Source organism: Trichoplusia ni, chromosome 7, assembly GCF_003590095.1.
Source record: "Trichoplusia ni isolate ovarian cell line Hi5 chromosome 7, tn1, whole genome shotgun sequence".
Classification (NCBI taxonomy): domain Eukaryota; kingdom Metazoa; phylum Arthropoda; class Insecta; order Lepidoptera; family Noctuidae; genus Trichoplusia; species Trichoplusia ni.
This window is the reverse complement of record NC_039484.1, coordinates 333,222-357,343: the sequence shown is the minus strand read 5'-3', so window position 1 is coordinate 357,343 and position 24,122 is coordinate 333,222. Positions and strand designations below refer to the sequence as shown.

At 37.5% G+C, this 24,122-nt stretch overlaps 1 protein-coding gene across 9 annotated transcripts in view; it reads left to right on the top strand.

The window, feature by feature from the left end:
- The first annotated feature begins 465 nt into the window (after positions 1 to 465).
- LOC113495965 (serine/threonine-protein kinase minibrain) overlaps positions 466 to 24,122 on the top strand; it is an 88,168-nt gene continuing 64,511 nt past the window's right edge. For 3 of the 9 annotated variants that reach the window (XM_026874981.1, XM_026874980.1, XM_026874979.1), the window contains exons 1-3: positions 468 to 1,513; positions 13,699 to 13,877; positions 14,841 to 14,942. In XM_026874981.1, coding sequence (XP_026730782.1) covers positions 1,450 to 1,513; positions 13,699 to 13,877; positions 14,841 to 14,942 — 345 coding nt within the window. In that variant the 5' untranslated portion in view covers positions 468 to 1,449. Of the gene's footprint in view, positions 1,514 to 8,857; positions 9,302 to 13,698; positions 13,878 to 14,840; positions 14,943 to 24,122 lie in introns of those variants that run through there. The other 6 variants (XM_026874975.1, XM_026874974.1, XM_026874978.1 and 3 more) reach the window with 4 other exon arrangements.

Here is a 24,122-nt window from a genome sequence, read left to right as displayed (position 1 = left end):
CTGTAAACCTTTAAGAAGAAAAATAGGTAAAGTTTGTTGTACTATTCACTCATGTATTTTTTGTATACACAGAAGGTATTTTCTGTGATTAACTTTTTTTATAATAAATTGGGTAAACAAATCCAATCAAATAATGTATTAAAAAAAGAAATTCGGACCATCACGTTTCTAGTAATATTTATTTTGTCTGTAGCAATACCAGAAAACTTTGTCTATGCTTAATGCATACTTCGTTTCAATAAACGCATTTTTACAATGTCAATTTTATAACATAGATTTGCAGAGCGATGTAGAAAGAAAATTGCTAATCCAAAATTATTTTGATAGTTTTACTGTTGATTTCTGAAAAGTTTTATTTTACATACAAGAAAAACCTCCAAAGTATAATCTTGGAAGAAAACATGAACAAAACAGAAAACACCAGCTATAGCATTTGTCTTCTGTAGGAAACCATAGCGTTTAAAAATAAAAAGACCACAGACAAAATTCGTGTGCTTTGAGTCTGCCATGTTTTGTCCTATTTGTCGCGCTTGATCAACGCGTTTGCGTTTACTGTTCCAAACTGTTATTTTCTGAATGTATTACGGGCTGTGTTTTGTTTACAAATAGTGTAGTTGATGGTGTTGTAATTATACTGCTCAAACATATAATCAGGCAATCTCTCGGATGCCAGTGAGTGCGACAGTGAAGTTCGTATTTCATAAATTTTTATATTCGTTTGCTAGCCATCAACTGTTTGCATTCAAAGGTATTCCGTCGTAATTTTTGATGGGTAAATGTGATTTCATAATATTTTGTCGAGTCTATATGTGACGCAACCCACGTGCACATAATATATCGAGCATCTCATGCACATTTGTTATTATTTTGTTCGTGAGTCCGATTCGGAGCAGTAAGGATCGGATCGGCGAAGGGAAACCGCGTCGCGCGTCTTGCTCGCTCCCGTCGCGTTCCGTTGAATTTATTAATTTGTGGGTAATATTAGTATTGGACGGTGATTACTAATCAAGTGTGAATTAATTAGTGCGGGATAGTGTTGTTAGTCAATGTGATCGGGTGCAGCGCACATAGCGCACACGTGACACGGGACGAGTGTTTGGGTGTCAGTCGGCTGCGGCTCGCGGGCGCCGCTACAGTCCGCCTGCAGTGCGGAGCGTGCGACGGGCGTTAGAGGTGAATCACCGCTCGGTGCCGTTTTGATCGTGCTTGTTTACCCGCGTGTGCATAAGTGCGTGGAGCGGAAGTGCAAGGCATGTGCGCCGCGCGTCGGCGCCGATGACACCGCCGTCCGGGGCGACGGCGTTTTGAGCGCGAGTGTGTGATAGCTATGTTCCTTGGGTTATGAGTGTGTGACAAAGTTGTAGTGCGCTGAGGACACTGGAGCCCCTAGACGGAGTTGGGCCCGCCGGGGCGGCCCTGGTGCTTCTCGGGGCTCCTCACGAAGGCAAAATGGCTGCGTGGAACCGCCACCACCATTTCAACATGCTCATGGATGAGAATGCCAAAAATAAGTGTAAGTATCATCATAATAACATGTTTGCGTAACTAAGTCCTCCAAAATTTAAGATTCACGAGCATGGTCTTAATCTCTCAATTTGGATGTGTAGCTAGCTAGTGCAGCCAAATCTTAGTACCTATTTTAATGTTACATCATTTGTGTTTATGTTGCCAAACATTATCATAGCAAAATGTTATCATCAAGCACATGGTAGTTTTATCTGCACATGTCTATTTTGCTCACATTGCACTTGGAATGTATGTAGGGTAGATGCATTTATTTTTAGTTATAGTTTTCCTTGCAATGTTTTTATCATAATAACACATTGACAAATCAAGCCATATATGTCTATTCGTGGCATTATTGAGCATTCAATAATTATGAGAAAATATCAAAACTAACAAATTTAGGTGGGTAATATTTCTTTACAGCTATAAGCGACTAAAAAATTTCGTACACATGCTAAAGTTTTTAATATATACGTAAATTTAGTTTTAAACCCATTATCTTGCTAATCGTCATCGTTTAACAGTTTGTTTTCACCTAACAAAAATATTACTCCATCCCTGTCTGCACCAATCCAACTGAATGAAATCATATGGGCCCTTGATTCATTGGACATAACACAATTTTCCATGCAATGACCTCCTTTAATGGTACAGTAGGCTAAACAAATGCAGGTGAATAAAGCCCTGTGGGTGTACATTGTTGAATGCACACAGCCCTCTCTGACCCACCTGTGGGTAAGTACATCCTGCCCTACATCCCTTTGACCTGATTTTACGCCAGATTTCAGTTACAATATTACAATAACATACTTACCTAAAAGATACTATAGCTACCTTGAGGTCGTAACGGAATATAAATTGGCAAAAAGAGTGGACTCTCTCAATCAGCAATTTCATTCCAAAGAAATGCGTAAAAATCCTCCGAATTCGCTGTCATGTAACACCTAGCAACTAAAACCATAACTAAACATTTCGAAAAGAATAAATACTACAACTTTTAATTAGTACATATTCAATACAAAATTGTTTTATGACGTAATTTATAGTTTATTTTGAACCAAATTATGATCGGTCCATATAGCCTCGACCCTAAAACTGTTTAACGCGGCGTCGACCTCCCCAACCTTTAACCTAATTCTGTTTTACCCCTGTAGATGGGTGCTTGCTTGTGGGTTTGCGTCCACCGTTTTATTAGATGACACGACTTTTACGTATCTGGTAAAAGCTACTGAGTGCATTGATCGAACAACTGATTGTCCGTAATATTTCTCACGGTGCATTTTGTTTATTTACATCATGAGCTGTGGAACGCCAATAAATTATTAGGCTGTTCCAGCATAGTAAAAGTAGTAATTTAATAACGATATCTGTAACTTCAAACAGCAGTTTGTCAGTATGATGACCCGCTTTATGTCGGTAACACCTATATTTTATTCCACTTTCCGGTCGAAATGCCCGCGACTCTCACCTCCCACGCTTTTGGCACTTCTCTGGAGATCGCTGCATTTGCCAGTTCTAAATAACACAAAGACTGCTCTTAATACCCAGTTTCCGAGAAAACTGGGACATGTTGCCTCTAATTAAAATTAAAATAAAGCCTACTCCATATCAATAAACATCGCAATCAAAGCGAAATAATGACATTTTGCATCTAAACACAAACATTAACTTGCAATGAAGAACAAAAAACAGAGAATTGAAAAAAGAAACTGTTTGACATAGGCACTGTTTAGGCATTGTTTGCACTGTTCACGGGTAAACGTTCTCTGTAAATAATCATCAGGGATTTCCGTAGAAGCCGCTTGGCTAAATGCGAAATCTTCCTTGCTTATAAGGATAAGGATGAAGACTTCAGACAAATTTGCTAACAACTTATTTGAGATTCATGAATGCGAAATAAAACATGCTAATTTATCTCGGAATGTTTGAGGAAACAAAATTTTAGTAGAATAAATTAGAAGGAGCGAATTTGCCCCGAGACACAAACATTATAAAAAGAAAAGCGGACATAGTTAAGATGAATTAAAAAAAAACTGGGGTACTGAAATGTCGATGAAATTTGTAATGCGGCGGCCGAGCCGCGGTTTGGGATCCGAGTGCCAAATATTTACGGCGGTCGTTTGTGCCGGAACCATCGGCGGTCTCGCATTTTTTCCTCGGCGATCAACTTTCATTCACTGTCTTAAAGCTGTTGCTACGCGGATGCTGGCCTCACGGTGCGCTGTCATTAAAACCAAACGCTCGTGCACCGCCGTCATGTAGATGATATCGTGTTTGGAAAGTGGTCGCTTACAAGACTAACACTATTTAGCTTTGTACTTTGCTCCGATGCCGTCTCGATGTTTACAAGATTATGATAGTATAGGGTGCTGCGCAATTTAGATCAAACCAAATCTAAAATTTATTTATCTGTTTTATGTTTCTAGAGTATCTACTTATTACAAACTCAATGATGAGTTAGTGAGTTTAAAAATTCCCATAACTTTAAACGTTGCCTATAACTGTTGTATCAAACGGTATCCCAAGACTACAAAAAACCATAAAAATATAATGTGTTCACATGATAACGTAGCCGATTACTAACCAGTTACTTACATGTTGGTGGGAGCGGAGTCGGCCCGCCTCGCGAGTCACGCCGGCCGGTGAATGGTCACCTTTCTCCGACACACAGTCTAGACGACTTCGTTACGACCCGTGAATGAATTTCACATCGGAATGCGGAACGACGATTTATCGTTCGCCACCAAAATTGTCTGTACGCATTGTGCGGGTGAAATTGTCTCGAATAATTAGAAATTTCTTCGGTCACAAGTCGTAATAAAGTTCATTGGAGCCCAAGCTTGCTGTGTTTAAATTAATTAAAATAAACTCCCGACTCTTGCTGTTTTTGCACGATTCTTTATAAACCAATATTTAAAAATACATGACTAATTACATTTTAATACATATTTATATAAAACAGATATCAGAGTTCAATAATATGCAATCGAGAAGTAATTCATACAGGGCAGGACAATACTTTATTCAGCGTGGGCAAACGTGTGTGGGCATTCAGGTACCCTATGCAAATGGTTAAGATTTCTCCAGCGAGCCAGTAATCGCGCCCCATTATTTTCTGTGACCACGATTTCATTGCGCACTAACTAGATATTTACATTTTAATTGGACTGTGTCATAGTAAAATGTAATAAACATTCTACACTAGAAAACGCCATCGTAACAAATATTTTCTATTAACTGGTACGATACTGGTTCGTCTGCTCAGACGACTATTTCTTGCATATATTAGCGAGAAGTACAAAATAACGAAAATTTTGGAATCCCATAAGCGATAACTGTATTTATTCTCATTTAGTAATCGATTTATAACGACAAATCTGCATTTGATAAAATATATCATTTTTTATCGTAGTTATGGTTCACTATTTTGGCTTTTAAGGTGGGCACAACAGCTTGTAGATGGTAGATTTTGGTCAATTAACGCAATATCTTTAAATGTATTGTGTTATTGAAGCCTATAAGCCTAATTATAAACCTTTGTGTTATTCTGATGGACGCGCTATATTAAATTAATTTAAAGGTCCATTAAATCCATTCAGGAGTTATGACGTGAATGAGTAAGAAATAACCATCCGTCCAAAATGAATAATTAAATATTATATTATTTTATGATTATTATTATATTAGACTTCTTGATTCCTCTTTATTATTACCGTGGTTTTTAAAAACAGGTAAGATTATTTCATCTAAATGAGGTGGATGTTAGAAGTTCTAAACACCGACAGTTGAAACGGTTATACGTACTGCTACTTTGACGATCATTAATCAAAAGTCAAAAAAGTTTTCTTTTCTCAATGCTTTTAAATTTTAAGAAACATCATTTTGATCAGTCTTAAGTTTTATGAATATTCCGCCATCAATATAGCTCGTATGTAACTTAAACTTTAAGTAACAATAATCGTAAATACAAAACTAAGTACCTCTTATACCATGGTACGAAGTTGACGGAGTATGACGGAGTCAGCCCTAACGTGCCCCTCGATGTCATCGACCGACAGCTAAGGTTTTTGCGCGTCCAACGGTGCTGTTATTTTAATAATTGAATGAGTATGGAAAGCATCAACACTTAACGGTAACTGAATGAATGTGAGCCGTCTGTTGTGGAGATGACGTAGTATTCAGATACATTTTTTACTTACTCCAATTTATTTTTCCTTTCAAAGATCAGTCTTGGAACAGAAACATTTTAAAAGAAATTATTAACTTAAAGTTGTTCGTAAAACAACTTGAATCATATTCGCGTCATAGAAACTCGGAACAATATTTTTATCAGTTGGCCCAACCGTGCCAACTGTAACACGTAGTTATTTAGTTATTTATTTTGCGACCTTCACACTCGAGTGTTCATTGCCCTTAGCACGACTTCCTGTTCGAGACCTTTCAAGACCAAACTGAATTGATCGTCATTTAACGGATATCAGAAAGCGGTCACCAATTTTAGAGTTCACTTCGGAATATAATAAAGTGTCATTCATAATTAAGAGTTTCGTGACTTTAATATAAGTGTTTAGAAATTTGTGAATCAAAACATTGTGAAAGTTAGTGTGAGTTTTATGTCATACCATTTAAATAAACCATAATGACAAGAATTAATCAGCTGCTCAGCAATGTTCCTTTTAAGACGGCCGCAGTCTTTTAACTCCAAGTTTGAAGTCAATTACCTTGATGCCGGTCTAATAATATCACTCAAATATTTGATATTATTAAAATATGAACAATGAGTAATGTCGGTGTTCGTTCTGGTGGTGCTGTGCATCCCCATCGGGCCCCAGCGTCGTTGACCGCTGGCTGTTTTTGCACATCAACGCCGCAACGGTGGCCGCTTGCACAATCTAGAACGACACACTTATCTCGCTCAGATGCTGGACAATGGTCGGTGTCGATGTCTTGAGATAATAAACTAAATGTTCGCCGAAAATCTATGACATACTTCATTTGAAATTGATGCACTTGCAAATAACCTTTACTTACTGTATAATATTAGCGCTATCTAAACGCTTGAAAAAAAGTCAGGGCAAAAATTTTATTCATGGATAACATTGTGCCCTAACTGTTGAGTTATGTAGATACCCCAATTCTATAATCTATTGCCAGTTTTAAATATTTGCGTAGAAATAATTAATATTTACCAATTATTTGTCATTATAATATCGCTCGGGTCACAACAAAGAAGAAAATGATCCACGGCCGAGCTCAAATGAAAGTTAATTAACAATAATCGGTGTTATTGTTTTCTGCCAATCTTTATCTTGTTTGGCAGAGAAATTGAGGAAATCGCGTTAAGTGATTTGTTGGGATTTACGAGTTGAAAACAATTGAGTGAACCGTAAAAGTCTCTTTATTCACAAGAGATGAAACGAACCGAACCGTTAAAAAAAACTCATGTTTTTTTGTATAAAATGCAGTGTAGATTTTCAAACACCCGTTGCTCCTAATTACACAGGGAACATGATTAATTAATTAATTTCGATGCCGTTTTTCCCTAAGTAGAACTTGATTGTTAGTATAACTTATATCATTCTTACATTAAATTTGTCTTTGAGGTTTTGTTCCGCTTAGGTAAACGAAACAAAGTAATATTAAATTTTAGAACGAAAATTTCCTATTTAATTTAAGAATAAATGGTTTTTTGATTACTTTAGGACCCGTAAATATCAATAATGACAATAGATCAAGTTCACAAGTACAGCTGTACAGATTTTAGGGTCCAATCTAATTCACCGTCTCGAGATCGATAAGATACACGATCGTGTATCGCTTCCTTGTATCTGCGTATTCTAGTGTTGTATCCACACTCTGCGCGTTTGCGCACCATCCTTTACGTTCACTAAGAAACAGAAAGAGATAACACGACAAAGGAAAACGTTTGGCTATGTGTGGTTCGAGCGTGAGGCAATAACGGCGCGGGCGCGGTGTTTTCGCGCACGTTTCGCCCCCGCGCGGGCCTCGGGTGAACGGCCAGACAGGCGGGCGGCCGGCCGTTAAACCTGCCTTGGACCCGTCCTGTGGCCTCGCGGGCTTCGCGTGCTACCATCTGCAGCGTGCCGCGGTTGCTACACCGGCGCCGCCGACGACGTCGGTGACGACGTGTCGCCTCACGCCGTGACGTAGCGACGACTCAATGCATTTTATTTATGACGTCACTATATCGTCCTTAATCATTATTAGAATATTTTATTTATTTATTTATTTCGAAAGCCAAACATACATTAACTAAAATGTGGAAAAATATCAATTTTGCTCTAACTTCGTTCGCTAAGTGTCCGTAAAACCTAATGACGATAAACGAGGCTCTCTGGCTGTATTTACACTATACTAACGTAAAACTAATCAATATTTATTTGTGTTTTCTTTGTACTCCCTGTGTATAAACAGATCGTCTACACCATTCACGAGAGACTGAACAAATTAATCGCCGTTGCCATGCGTGTAGTTTACCAGTGTCTAATTAATAAGAATATTAAGTAGTTATAGTTATGAACAAAACCCAGCCCATCAGTTATCGTTTACTTCATTAAATGGGTCAAATTCTGATGCATTCAGTTCTATTTTCCTCTCGGGCCGAGCGTGCAGGCCAAGGTGATGTTTATTCGACGCGCCCGCCGACCCTGCCACTATGAAAATCGACGAGATGCATTATTCTTCTGCCTAAGTGCTTAATAGAATATAGCTGAATAATTCACTAGTTGAGGACAGCTAATAAAAGCGTGCTCGACAAGACGGTGGCGGTCGATATGTAAAGAGATGAGATCTATTCAGGAATAATATCGTGGTTGTTTACGGTGCGGCTCTCGGTTGGATTGCGTCGCAACGGTCGCTAGTTTGCCCGCAGCTCAGACGGACGCGATGGGGGGACACAGGTGGGATGGAGCGAACGTCTGCGTCGGTGCTTTTTCATTCTTTGTTTGCGTCGAGGATTTGCATACAATCGGAGAAATTGCGTGGCTGGCAGCAGTCGAGAAAAAAAGAATTCGTGTAGTTTTATGCATATGACTTGTAGAGGTGCGGGTCCTGCGCTTTTATCATAATACTTCAAAGATTTATGGCGCAGTCTTGTTCTTACTACTGCTAAAGATCTCCTTTACTTCCTATTTTGATAAAGTCGATCTTAGGTAACAGCACGTTTAAAAAGTATTACAACGTAAGTAATATTTTCTCGACATGGAGATTTGATAGTAAATCGTACACCGATAAGCATGGCTCGATCGGTCGGTCAGTGTTTAGTTTACCGACGCGTTTGTCATCCGAATCACGTGGCCTTCCGTTCGGTTATTACTAGCAAGCATTGGTTTCGCGCGTTAGTTGTGGCGGGCTGGCCGCGCCGACATAGCGTCCTTATCGACGGAGACGTGAAGTGCGCATCAACACCGCCACGTGTATAAACATTGTTTCACAACAATAACACGCGGGTGACGCGGACAAGGACGCCCGACGACGATGCCGGCCCACCGCTCACCGACACATTGATTGTTTAACTACTACGTACTGTGCTCATCCACTCCGAAATACACAATGTCTAGAGTTTTAGACGTTGAAAAAACATGATGAGCGTATTTGCTTGTTTGTGTCCACCCCGGACTAGGATTTCTTACGATGTTTGGATTGCTCAAGTGGTTCTTTGTGACTTAAGACTCTAATTTTGTGGTTGTTTTTAGTGTTTAAGTGTTATTTTGATACAAATAAATCAAGTGTTGTGTAGTGATGGATACCTACTACGAAAGTGAACCGGACAATAGTAAGTTTCACAAATATTATTGTGCATAGTTCCCCGAGTGGCATTGCAACCAGTAAAGCGTCAAGGAGATCGCCTTAATGGATTCCTCGAAGTCTCGACTCGAGAACTGCGCAGTTACACCGAACGACGACCGACCATACACTTTACTTAAACTTCTATGTCACGGTGTTAATACGACCTTGTGCTTAATTTAATACTATTTATTAAAGTTACTCGTTTGATTGATTAGATGAACTTAAAGTACATAACGGTCACATACTTGCTTAAGTTAACATAGAATGACTTTCCACTATAAAAGGGGCAAAAACAAAACCTATTTGTTTAGTAAGTAACTAACGTGATACGTTTAAATTGAATGTTGACATAATCTTGTTCGTTAAGAAGAGTTTAAATTTTTAAATACCTTCTGTGATTCATTGTTAAGTAGACGATAGGGATCAATAATGTTTTCTTTTAATGTCTAATCTCCAAAAACATTGAATTCTACATAAATACGGATTATTTCATTTATATACTGAAAATTGCTATTGCGGTTTGTAAACAGCAAACGCTGGTATCTTGCACCTCCCACGCCAATCTACCGGAGGCTAGTCGCATTCCTGACATAACTACCACAGGTTGTCGGCCGGCACTGCGGCCGGTTCCGAACGTTTGCAGCACAGCGGTGACGTAGCGACGCGTCTCTACCCATGCGTCGATGCGAAACCTTTATGATTACTAACAAACCTAGCTTTTCCATTTAGTTTTCTCACTTAGAAAAAATAATCATACGAAAAATATGACCTTTATATCCTATACGAACTTTTTAGTCGAAATGAATACATGTTAAAATATCATATCGTCGGCGATGCTCGTGAATAGACATCGCGTGCACTACCGCCGTGTGCTGCCTTTCTACGCCGAATTCTCATGTGGTCCTAATGTGTTTATCGCTTGTAACATGAAAGGGCTTTCTGTTTTGCCTTTTTGTCTTTGGCAGACGATCAAATTGAAAAATATGTATCCATTGTCCTAACGCACAAAGAAATTCATTTTTAGAATGTATCATTGTATAATTTAAATAAGCATGAGTAAAAGTTAGCTTTCAAAAAGACCCTATTAGTTGGATTATTCGTCGTTTGGTACGGAACTGGTAAGAATGTTTGTAATGCTAATAGGCGGATGCGGCCTGATTTTCAATCGGAGCGGAGTCGTACATCCATTCATCTGAGCGTCCGGAGAGTTATCCGGATGTAGATAATTTTAACATATTTATGTATGCCACGAGAATGTTATTGGTTTAACAATTCTGACATACGTCTTAGAAGATGCATTCTATTGACTGCTAACTACTAGTCATCTAATGTTCGATTAGCTGGAGTCTAACCTACGTACCCACTACTATACTTCAGGGCTGTCGGCAATTACGAACACCTCGTGATTTAAATACATTTATGAATCACCTGACATGAATTGATAAATAAATTAAAAAGGTGAATTGTTGAAATTTATTACTTGCACCAAAATTGTGACTTTAGATGTTTAATAACGTTTTGGTTCATAAACTTAAATTATGAATTAATTGTTCCACAAACATTGAAAACCCGGACGACGAAGATACAAATACAAAAAAAAAACCTTGTTGAAGTCTTTTATTATTAGTACACAGTTATGTATAGTTAACCAATATATTACAACGCAACCAACCACATAGATAACACATAAATTAATTTACTCACCCTTTAAGTGGTTCATGGTTACACTTGAGATTTAGGTTCTAAAATAGTGCACGATAACCCAAAAACTTAATCCCAATTTGCGAAGAATACTCAATTACTACACCCATCAGGTAATTATTGCAAGCTCATTGCAATGCACCAAAGAAATAATCAAAACTGTGTTTTTATTCCGACAAAAAATATTTATTTGCGTCATGTCAAACAAATACAGAGTTCTAAACCACTTTCGCACACAACAGTACACATTTCACAATGTACTACGCAGTTGCACGCTCGTTGGAGAAACGTGCATGTGTGTGTGACGATAACACATCGAATGCGCATGCACATAGTTACGTACGTAGTTGATAATAGGCCTGATAGCCTACAAATATTGACGCTACGTTTCTTTGATCGTGTGATTTTTTTAACCTGTTCAATATCAATTGTAAAATGAACCGCATTCATCATGTTATTTAACAGTAGTCTTTTTAAAAATTCTACGATTTTTTTTAATATATTGCAAATATAAGCAGACTTTTTAAATAATAAATATAAGTAGTAGTAATTATAACAGACAGATTGTTATGATCTAAGCTATATTGGCTTAGATTGAGATAAGTTATAAGTAAGGACCATAATAATATATATGCCGTACAGAGTAGTGTAAGAAGGTTTCGGAGTAAGAATTCTAACTAAGAAGTGTGAAGGTCATCAAAGCATTTGGCATAATATTATAAAATTACTAGCTTTTCGCCCGCGGCTTCGCCCGCGTCGAGGTCGCTTATATCGCGTTTTCAAGAGAACTCTTCAAAATTAAGGTATAAAAACTATCCTATGTTCTTTCTCAGAGTCAACTCTATCTATGTACCAAATTTCATTAAAATCAGTTAAGTGGCTTAGACGTGAAAACGTAACAGACAGACAGACAGAGTTACTTTCGCATTTATAATATTAGTAGGGATGTTATAGTTACGCAGCTTAGAACTTGACGACATTAGAAAGGTTTGCCTCAATGTTCTCTCACTTTACCATTCATTTAAATGCACTCCTTCAATGGTACCTTCTTTTTAATATGTAATAATATCGATTGCGCGGTTTAATCTAGCTCGAGGTATCCTGTTGACCCAACAAAGTCAAACAATAGTCTCAAAATTAAGCCCACTTTAAGTAGATATTTGTGTCTATATAACGTAATGAGAACTTTTGAGACGTTCAACAAACTTTTTGTTGAGTAAAAGTAGCTAGCGAGCCTCGAACGTCGGTGTTTTATTATGAAATGTCACGTCGTACCAGACGGTACATAAATAAGACTAAATTAACTTGTCTGCGACCTCTGGATTGAACACGATAAAGTTCACATTTACACCGTGGATAACATATTTCAAAGAATTCGAGACTAGAATATAATTCCCAACGATGTAATATAAGTTATTAAATCAATCCTTAGTCTTAAACACTATGCTACTTCGAGAACGCTATGATTTAAAAAAAAAAAAAATTGAACGCATATGATATATCAATATCATACTTTTCTTGGCACTTTCTTTTCAAGTTGTAGACTTCTGCTCTTAGTAGTTCTGTACTTTTTATTAAAACCTAACAACCAAAGAAAATTCCAAAATTACGGAAAGGTAAACCGTGAATGGGAGGTATAAAAGGGAAGTCGAAAAATACATTGATTCTATCGAACTTTCAAGACTATATCGAAGTATTCCCAAGAGGACATGGCGATGTGTAAACTTTGGTTATTCGGTACTTAACGACCTGTTTAACAGGGAAAACAAGCCTTGATTCTGAAACAGTTAACCTGCTTTACAGTTGATGGACTGTTTTTTTGCATAAAATCAAATGATTTAAGAACATGATGAGTTTGATTGAATGTCTGAGATTGATTTGAATTCCTTTAGTATGTACCATTCACTTCCTTTATAACTACAATATAAATAAATAGCTTTAAAATTATCTAAATTTTCGGTCATTTAACAGATCGTAACGTAACGCAACACAACTGGGCTTCAGGGTAATTTCTGTAACGTATGTCAATGTTCCAAATCATGCCATTGCTAATAATATCGATTTCTAACATGTACCCATAAACGCAGAGATGACGTCGTCTGTAGTCCGCGAAACAAGTCAATCCGGAATGATTCATTCACCTTTAACATACCTACCAAGTATTTGAATCCGGCAGTATGTGGGCGGCAATCAGGTGAATAAAGCATGTTCACACGGCAATTTGAGCTATTACGATACCAGATTGATTGAGCTGCGTCGCCCGCGCCGTCTACTGATCTAATAATGACTAAGTTATAAACAGGTTTTTGTCGAATTTTCGTGATTCCAACACGAAATACATTTTTTTATTCATATTTGGACATGGTACCCAGAACCGAATTTCAAAATATTTCATCATCCGTTTATGGATGTGCATCATACTACACTTTAGTATTCTTGCTTGTTTTAGAATGTATGAGTTGGCTTTATCAGATCAACTTGCTTAGCAATTGTTTATTTTTTTTTCAACAAGTTCAAGTAAACATGTATGTACTGGTCTTAGCTCTTTGTTGTGTTCATCACTGGTAATGTGTAAACATACTTCAGCAGCAGAGCACTATATAATTAGGTATTAAGTGACTTGAGCTGTGTATTACTGTGTAATGTTGACACAGTAGAGTGAAATGTATTTGCTTGTTGCAGTGGGCGTGGTTGGAGGCGGCATGCCGGAGGCCGCCGGCGGCGAGCGGCGACATGTGCCGCTGTACGGGAGACTGGTCGCCGAAGACCAGCTGGCGTCCATGTCAGCGCCCTCAGACATTCAGGTGAGCGCCACTGTGCGCGACCCCCGAGCTTTCTGCTGCTACCATACCCCCGCCCAGGTAAATGATGCACGAGGCAGTTTGGGGGACTAACGTCCCAGAAACAAATTTGAATTCGATTTGCTACATTCAAAAACAAAGTGATGGTCGGTATCTTCAGTATAACCTACTCTAAATGCTTCTAAACCAAATATTATGAGAAGCAATAATGCACTTGTATGCATACACTCGGTTTCTTAAACCCGTGACCTCCGTGTGCCACACCTATTGTTTTATTAAAAGAGCCATTAACCAAGCGCGTCTAGACATTACGCGCAAGTAAATAAATTAGTCAGTAAAGTGCCACTAATTACCTACTACAACTAAGTTCTCTTTCACTGAAACACTAGTGATGTATTTAGTTAGCATTGAATACGAACTGGCAGCGATCGATATATACCCCTCGTCTAGACTGGGTTAATTAATAAATGCGTCCGACTACTATTTCTCGTGCGAAAATATTAGGTTTCCTTCTTATTGTGTCAGAGTTAACATGTTTCAATATGAAACTTTGTTAGATAATCACTGCTGTGCGCGGTCGAGAACGTTTTGTGACGCTAATAGTCCCGGGGCTAATGTATGGTTATTACTGACAGTGATTGCGTTAGGAATATATTGTAGGTTTGCCTCAGGTGTGAACCAATTGTTCAACATTTTATTGAATAGATGTTTATACAAACCGTCTCGTGTATTAAGACGTCTACGTGCGTCTCTTATTTAGCTTCATGAATGTTATGATAATTTGTATTATATTTTATGTTACCTTTTATGCCTTCTATGTTACACCTACCTCAACTTAAATTTGTTTTGTAAAATGTTTTACTGCAGATTTCACCTTCTCCTGAGTTCAATCACCTATGCTTTGTTTTGTTGTCTGTAGTGTAGTAATGTCCGAAATGCCTGAAACGTCCTTAGCTTTTTTGCTTGTTTTATTCGCTTTTAATATGTTTGCTATTTATTAATGGATACTTCTCGCTTGCCCAGGCTATGCAGGCCCGAATACCACATCACTTTCGAGACCCCTCGACAGCACCGCTAAGAAAACTCAGCGTAGACCTCATCAAAACCTACAAACACATAAACGAGGTAAGTGAATATAATAGAATACTTACACAATAGGCAAAAGAAAAATCCTGACACGTGCTTTATGTTATATCGAGTGATATCACAGTAGGTACTCGATTGAACATCGAATAACAATCGATCATCGCATTGAATAACATCCGATTGTTCAATTAATCCGGAATTAACTGGTGTCATCTGCGGTTATTAATTTACTTACTCCGTACCATACCTGTACATGCAACCGCCATTGTTGATTCTCGCTCGAAGCTATTAAACTGCGAGTACTTTCGTAATTATTGTTTACATGTCGTATGCGGAAATTGCTCATCAGCCTTGCATCATGTTTTCATTTTTAAGCCGTTGTTATTTATAATACAGTGTACAGTTCATTGCTCGTCGTTACTGTTTTGAAAGCGATCGGTTCTACATCCCACATACCTGTAAAGGAGGCGATATAGGTACATACCACGCGTAGTCGGTTCCGACCTTTTTCGATGGCGGTGGGCGAGCCGTTGCTAGGAGCCGGCCCGGGTCGCGTGGGAGCAGATTTATTGCATCGTAAATAAAAAATCTCAATGAACTTCTGACTGTTCTCTTCAATGAAGCGGTGACCGGGTTAATTCTGTGGCCATATGATTTTTACGAACGCGAAATATACATTGCAGTACTGTTTATTATCAAGTCAAAATTGGAAGCAGTTGTTTTTAAAACTAGGAACTATTTTGTTTCCTTGATTAAAGTAAATGTGTGCAGTTGAAGAATCCCTTGTACTGTAGTGTTTAGAAGTCAATCATGTCGCCGCCTCGTGGCCGCACTGCGCAAATGGGTTTCGTTCTGGGAAAACGATTTCCTTGCTACGCAAATGATTTCTTTCGCCACCGATGTCTTGTTTTACGGCGCGTACGTTCTAGCTCTACTCTGTATGACCTTTACAGTCACGTGGACGTTAAGTTTTCACTGCGGCGTCGGTCTCTCCGCGCATTAAACGCTGCGTCACAGTTTTCCTTTACACGAGCTACAAATGACGACACGAGAAACGTGGAAAGTTTGACGTAGTGGAAATTGTTTTCTAATACTGTTTAAAGGTACAGTGCTCTTTTCTTCATGCGAAAATAACGCGTTTCATGAACCGTGCCAACCTTTTGTGTGTTATCTTATCCTCGTTACAAAAGTCACGATAGTTCATTAACGTTGGAATACATTACAGTTTCTACTAGTGTCGTCTATGATTAATTAGCATTAACGGTATTTTTATTCAAGGGCTAAATTTTTATTTATTTATATCTATTAATCTGGATTCATAGATTTGTTCTTAGAATATTTGTCAAATGAATAATATAGTACTTAACCTATGCATACTTACCCCCAACTTAGATAATAACCTAAAAATCTGTGTTATCAATTTTGAGAATCATTTTCGATTTCACCATTAACTCGCAACATTTATAAGCCTTAATACATGAAACATTTTATTTTTAGCTATTTACGAAAGTAGCGGGAAAACACGATCTAAAAATAAATTAAAAACACCTTTGTCGAGGAGAAATTGTACACACTGATAACAGGGAGATAGCGATTAGATGAGCTACGTCGCTTGGACTCGAACGGCTCGCTTTAACGCATACTTTTTTTAGTTTTAAGGAGGTCTTACTTTAATTGCTGTTATAAATTCAGAGAGCTCGGTCTCTAGGTCTCTTTGTTATGAAGTTTTATGATTCTATTCCAAACATTTACTACTCTCGTACTTTAGCGGCGGCAATTAATCTTAGTGTACGGGAGACACGTGGTGGTGTCTCCCCTCGCTTTCTATTTATTTTCGGACGCGATTATTAATAGAAAATATTCTATTTACGTTTGTGAGGTGGTCATTGCCCTATTTGGTGGTGTGTTTACATGGCGCCATGCCAGAGATTCGTGACGCGTCATATGTTACAGTAAAAGGTGCATGGGTTTAAGGGTTTTAATACGTAGTACACTACAGTTTATAATTGCGGTTTTAGAACCAAGCTTAAAAGAGGTGTTTACAAAACAAAAATACGGGATGCCTTGTAAATTGCAATCTTGAATCTATTCTTTATGAAAATAATAAGCTCTTATAAATCATTGAGCTATGTATACGTCAGTTTGACGGTAAATTGCATTTTTTGAGAAATTATGATTTATTCTTCCTACAAAAACAAGTTGGCAACAGAATGAAAATTGCAAGTGTCATATTGCAGTTTTTAAATCATATTCATATTTTACTTCATTACGTCATGGGCGAAACACAAACGTAGCCACGGGCTAAAATAGTAGCTCTATTAATGCCCGGTCTTGCTCTAGATTTATCCGTCTGTACTGTGTTGTCAATAACATGGGAAACTGTAATTATGAGATACGTGTAACTGATGATCTGCACCTTTTCTTTAGGCTTTGTTGCTGCTGGGCAAAAAAATCGAATATTTAAAGGTTTGGCTATATTTTGTCTCCAGGAAGCAGATAAATATTCTTTGAGGTGTGTTTTAGTATTCCTTTCCAGATGCCTCAATAAATATTATTGTTTTCCTGAAAAGAGGTTCCCAAATACTACTAATTAATTAATTGTATTTGTAAACACTCGTCAATAAATAATCTTGAATAATCTAGTGTCTGTTTGTAGTTGTCTATTAATATCACATTGCGGTTTTGTCGGCGAAGTTATTGGTTTCAAATGACCCAATTGCGTCATGTTTTTTACATTCCGCTGACGGACAATAGATTTGTACATTTGCTTTAAGTGAAACTCGGATTGACCCGAAATACGTTGTTTTTCTGATATCACTTTTGAAGTAAACATTTTTATTGGCTCATTTACTACTAAGTAAGCATTTTGTTGTTATATGTATTGATAGACTAGGTGTGAATTTCATTCAAACGGTTTTGTTATGCCCTTTATTGCATTTTATGTAAAGTACTGTCCTTATTTTGATTTGTTCGCAAAAATCTAATGTTAGACGATGTTTAGTAACCGCATTCAATACTTCATCAATATAGAATGAAATGGAGCATATAACACTGTGTAGTGTAGCAACGCCTGTCAGCCTGCACTGGATGCAATAGGCGACAATGACTAACGCCTGCGGCCTGTGGGCGAATTTCGCAACACCCGACCCGTCGATGCCAATACGATTCGAGTCAAGGAGATAGGCACCGTTTTAAGATCGAAATCTCGCTGAACAGTTAACCCGCACTGGTTGGATTCTTTTTATCCTTATCTCAAGTCTAGACAGATCGTATTGAGCCCCGATTAGATAGATGCATTGATTTTTTTCTCATATGGTTTTTATATAAAATGTGCTCTAGTCGTGGTATGAAAATAAAAGTAACGAATTTGATTGATTTAAGCTTATTTGAATTTAAAGCAAGCTGGCAAGCGATTTCTCCCAAACTGCTTTCGCTTTAGTAAATCACTGAATAATAGGGATGATAATATATCAAAAAAAGAACATAATGAAAGTTCAAAGTGCGGTTACATACGCAACGTATATAGCAATTTCCCATCTGTACGCACATGGAATTTGTGTAAAAACCCCGCGTCACGAGCCACGCTTTCGCCCCATGAATATTATCGTGTTGATACGACACGAATGGCAGAGCATCAGCTGTTCGAGTTATCTGCTTGCAATTAATTGCGATATCGCCCATTCATAGCTGCAGTTAGTTTCACAAGAAAGTGTTCTATTCTCTTACATTAAATAATAGCTGTTAGTTAGCTGTTTTGAGATTCAATCTAAGTGCTAAAACTAAAGATGTTATGTATTATGCATATTTACTTTTACTTTTTTTTAACATAAACGTTTTTTAAATGTTAACATTAAAAACTATTCTAAAAAAGACAAAAAATACCACTCGTCTTTCGTTAACAATAACATGCAAGCCTCTTTCTCTAGATTAATCACTGGTACACGTCGAGCAAACAGTGTAATGCAAACGGGCCAACTGAAGTGAGTCAAGGTGAGTGCGCGACGTCACGCTCGCTCTGTTGCCACCCGGATTATTGTACGGAGCCGGCGCCAGCAGGCCGAGGTGCGGTCTACCTACTCTTGGAAACTCTCGCACTGATTTCCATCCATATGACAACAACGAACAGCCCTGTAGCCAAAATGGACTTACTATCATTAAGGCGTAGCGCACAAAACTCTTTGACGCCGACGACATTGTTTCGACCGCATAGCGACAGACATACACCATATAACACGCCACGCTAAAATAGTGTTATATTATAATAATTGTAGGTTGGTTCGTCATTCTGTTGACCGAATAGATTACCTGGCATTGCTCGTCATTAACGCTATGACAGTTAAAAGTTACAGTGTGAACGACGATATCATTCGTAATTTTTTTTTGATTGATTTCTTAAAACGTTTACAGAATTTACTCATGAACCCACCACATATTATTTTTAATGATTTTGTTTACAATATGTTTACGAAAACGGTGATTGGAATTTGTTTCAATGAAATATTACGCAACTTGAAATCGTTATATATATTTCTGCATACTTAACGAGACACACGAACAATAAACTGCTACGGCTATTAAAATATTTTCGGATTAAAAAGGAATTGGAGTTAACAACATCAAAGTTTCGTTATATCCTATCTATATGGTGCGTAACCGACGATTGCGTGTACAAAAACAATGATCGACATTTATTACCTAAGACCTATTACGGAAAAAAGCGCGTTAAGCATTGAACAGTAAAACTATTCGCGACCTCCCCCAAAATATCGCGTCCACGTTAACCCCTGTTGCCGTGCGGCTGTACATCGGAGTGTACCGGGTGGTTGCGGCCCTGTGTCCCTGAAACACCCAGCCGATCGGTGCCAAGGTGTCCGACGGGTTACTAATTGCGTGTTAAAATTTACTTGACATCGCTCAACCTTCGCCGCTGGCCAGCGCATCGAGAGCTACCTTAGCGGCTAGTTATTGTTGTACACAATAAACAAAGAGAGATCTTATGAAGGTGGACATTATTCACGATTTACTCGGAAACGTTCACGTTTACGTAGTTTCTCAGGTGGTCCTCTGCTTACAACCTTGTCACAGATAACCCCAATAGCGAGGTATTGAAACTTTCGCGGGAATGGGGACGCGGCTTGTCACCGCCGACTGTAGCCGCTTTGTTTAATTAATGAATCGTCGGCCGTTATTTTCTTTCATGAATGTTCGGCCAGTCTTAGTGATCGATTACACAATGTTTCACTTAACTGTGGAAAATGTGCCTACACGTATTTAATAAATGTGGTCCCGTTATTGTACAATAGAGAATACAGGTGAATGGCAACTGAATATGTACCGTCCCAGTTTTTTTGTTACATATTAATAGACATGACATTACCGCAATGTAAATTGTTTTACATCTTTCTTTAAAAGTGTTGATTTTTATTTGAAGTACATGATTAAAACGTCTGATTCGTTCATATTACTACTATTGAGGATAAGATAGTTTAATATGAGAACACGACTGCGTAATGTAAGTTGTGTTTACTGTGAAATGTGTGTTACGCCCATAACTCGTCTGATAATAAAGTGTTTCAAGGGGACTATTAAGTAACTATATGACTTATTACACACTTGCATACATTATTTAATGCAATGCGTTCAATTGACCTTTATTCGCTTCGCTTTATAAGTTAAGATTATATTTCGATTTCTTTTAACATCGTGTTTGGAAAACGTCGATGACGTGCGTCAGATTGATAAAAATCGCTTTGATAACGTTAGTAAAACGAAACTATGACGGCATGTACTTACAGAGCTAATAACAACTTGTTAAGAAACATATACGAACATACAATTTGTAAAGCCGGAAGAGCAAAGATAAATATACGAAGTTACATCAGTAATTAAATATCCAAATTCAACACCATAATTTTCTGCGGTTTGCACAAGGTAAATTGAAATAAATTGGTGCTTTTATTATCATATGGTGGAATAAATAACTTGTTATTATTACAAATAACATAAAAACCGAATGCTAAGGTTTCAATAATTAAGCCGGGCCAGCGCGTGTATATGACGAATAACTCACGCTCCATGTGGCCTTATGAAAAACAAACGATTACTCCCACACATTCATTACTAATAATTTATAATTTTAATAAAATCACTAATTGTTCTTGTAAACTTTGATAAAATAAGGCTTCAATTGTTTAAAATAATAAAAAAGTTTCATTTATTAAAAAAGAATAAAATAATAACTATTGATGCTCGCTGGCGCTCCTGTCCTTGCTTATGGCCATTAAATACGGTGTACTCATAAATAATATTATAATATGAGCAATAATAATATTTTCAACTGCATTATACAAATAATCATCCAAAACTACCCAACAGCTTTTACATATTGCGCTCCGAATTTAATGTCTTCATTGAATTCTGTGAGAAATATAATTTGTCGTCCCTTAATTAATTTCTAAGTTTGTTGAATGTTATTGTTCTGCCATTCACTGCTAATTTAGGTTTTTTTTTTGTCTGACAAAAGTAGGACTTGCCGCCCTAATTTTATGCAGTGCTAACTAATTACTGTACTTATTCATTTTAACTTGGCTTAAACTCAACATTAGTCTAAAATAATTATTATTTCACATAGACTATTCTTCAGTAAGTTTTATTATAGCCGACGCACATATGTATGTAAAAATGCATTTTAATACAACATACGTTACACGTGGCGATATAAAAGCCTTGTACTACAATTATGTGTATTATGTGTGATTGTACTATTACATACAATGTTGATAATGTCTAACGCTGTCGATTTATTCAAGAATTTATTTATTCTTTTACTTTGTCAGTACGTTTGCTGAAATAAAATATATTTTTAATTAACTAAAAGGCATTTTGTGTAAATAACGAGTCATGTGAAAATCTTTAGGTGGAAAGATCGTATAACTCGGTACGTGTGCATTTGTAACGCTCAGCTTTCCTCCTTCACACGGTAAGCGGCTTTTAGCAGAATGAGGTTTAACCATTTCACTGCCTAATTGACAGGTCGGTAGCCTATCTCTTATCTGTGCAGAACTGTAAATTGACCTATTTCCTTCAGGCACTCACTGTATCTATTATTATGTTCTGGCTAGCACTTGTCTGGTTTTTCTCGTTTAAATAACAATCCCCGTTTAGTAATTGGATTGTGTCTAGGACGATCGGGCCCAGCAGTGTTGTAAAGTGTTCCTAAGTCACTCCCACAAGCGTTTGTGTGTTAACTTGTTACTTATGAATAGATAACTTAAGTGGAAATATTATATCATAAGCAATTATGCTTCCTGTCTTTGTTTCTTGAAATTTAAATCCTTGTAGGCTTAAATATGCTAAATTACAACCCAAAAGTAAGTTTCTAGTGTAGTCTCGATTTAATAACAAACCATAAGTAGAAGACATCAGAACACACTCTCATACATGTGTTATAGAGTGAGGCGTACGGATGCAGTGCAGGTAATCACGTTTGTACGGTTACCGGCAATTAGCCGCCTCTGTTTTCTAGTTGGCCGTCTCGTGTAACTGCTAGCTGCAGACCGTTGTTGCTGTTTGGGGTTAGAACAGTAAAGCACGCAATAAATTACGATACGATATTTGTTCTAACTATTTGTCGTAGCGAACATGTTCAGGGGAACGAGATGATTTTTAACGCAAAAAAGTTTTAGGTCCTAGGCATTGAGTGTTTTGTAGTAGTATATTATTTTTAGCATAAAAGTCCTAAGCACTCTATTTTAATTGTCATCTGAAGACAACCTTGGATATCAGTGTTTAACAGTGTCGATTTTACGATGATTACTTAGTTGCTAATATAAATGTTATCTCGGCGTTTCTCCCTAATAAAATAAGTCTATTAGTGGTGTTGTAAAAGGAATGAAACTGGGGTGGTAAACAGAGCCATCCTCGTTTAGTGCCTCTACAGTGAGCGTTAATCTCGTTTTTCGCAATTAGTTGGCGGCTGCCTCTATTGCCCACCCCGGTGGGGGTAAATACGCTTCATCTTTTTCCTTTTTTGTTTTATATTTCTTTTTAAACCAAGTGTTTTTGTTCGGCTACAAATCTGCTGTTTTATATGTTTTTCTTCGATTTACACTACACGTACAAAGTCATTGAAAAACAGGTTTTGTTGGCCCTCGTAAAGATTAAAACTTGCCAATTTACGTCATTGTGACCTCACCTACCCTACGGTGTATACATTCGGTACATACCGAATTTATTACAATCTATAGGCGATTTAAATTTTGTTTAAAAATAATAACCCGTGAAAAGATGAAATAACAACGAGGTCGACAAACTATTGTATTACTCAAGTGCAGGTCACCTTCAGGTCATTGATGTCACCTTGTTTCCAAAACTTGATTGGCAACAGTAATCGCACACTCAAACTTACTGACTTTCATTCATCATTGTTGCTTATACGTTACATTTTCATTCTTAAACTAGAACGTTGTGATTATTATCAACGAGAGAAATCACCGTCGCGTCGGGTAACAGAAATGTGGCATATTGCTTATTAAATTTGTTTTACAAACAAAGAAAACTTGTATATTATACCCTCTGCATATAACTTTAAAAATAATAATTATATCCTTTGTTTAAGAGTATTATTACTTCATATTTACCTCGAAATATCCTTCAGTCAAGTAGGTGATTAACGTTACTTGTGTATTCATTCTCACAGTCGGTGCATGCAAGGCCGCTTACCCGACGAATGAATCAGCTGATGCCAGTCACTGATTCACTGCTCCGCTGCCACACCGCACCTTGCATTGTCTAACAGCTGACTTTGATGTACCTCTACGAATATAGGAGTTTTCAATTAAGATTTTCAACTTGCAACTCCATATTTGAACGTTTTTTAACTGTATTATATTTCTTTATTTCGTTGTCTAGACGTTTTATGCTTCGTCTGGTCCCAAAATGGCGTTGCGGTCAGCAACACCAATTATTTAGAATACTGTAACAAGTTTTGAAAGTTACTTACTTGAAACTTATTTTTCTTTTTCAAAATACTAGCGATTTATTACAACATTATTCATATCTACGTTTATTAACAATTTCAGAAAACAAATAAACGATAACAGCTCTGTAAATGGTCGCAACAGTTCAGTTCCGTCCAGTGTTAAATACGAAAATAGGTTTGACCTAGCTGCTGTTGTAATCGCGTGGGATTGCGGATGTGTCACACGGGTTTACCCAACT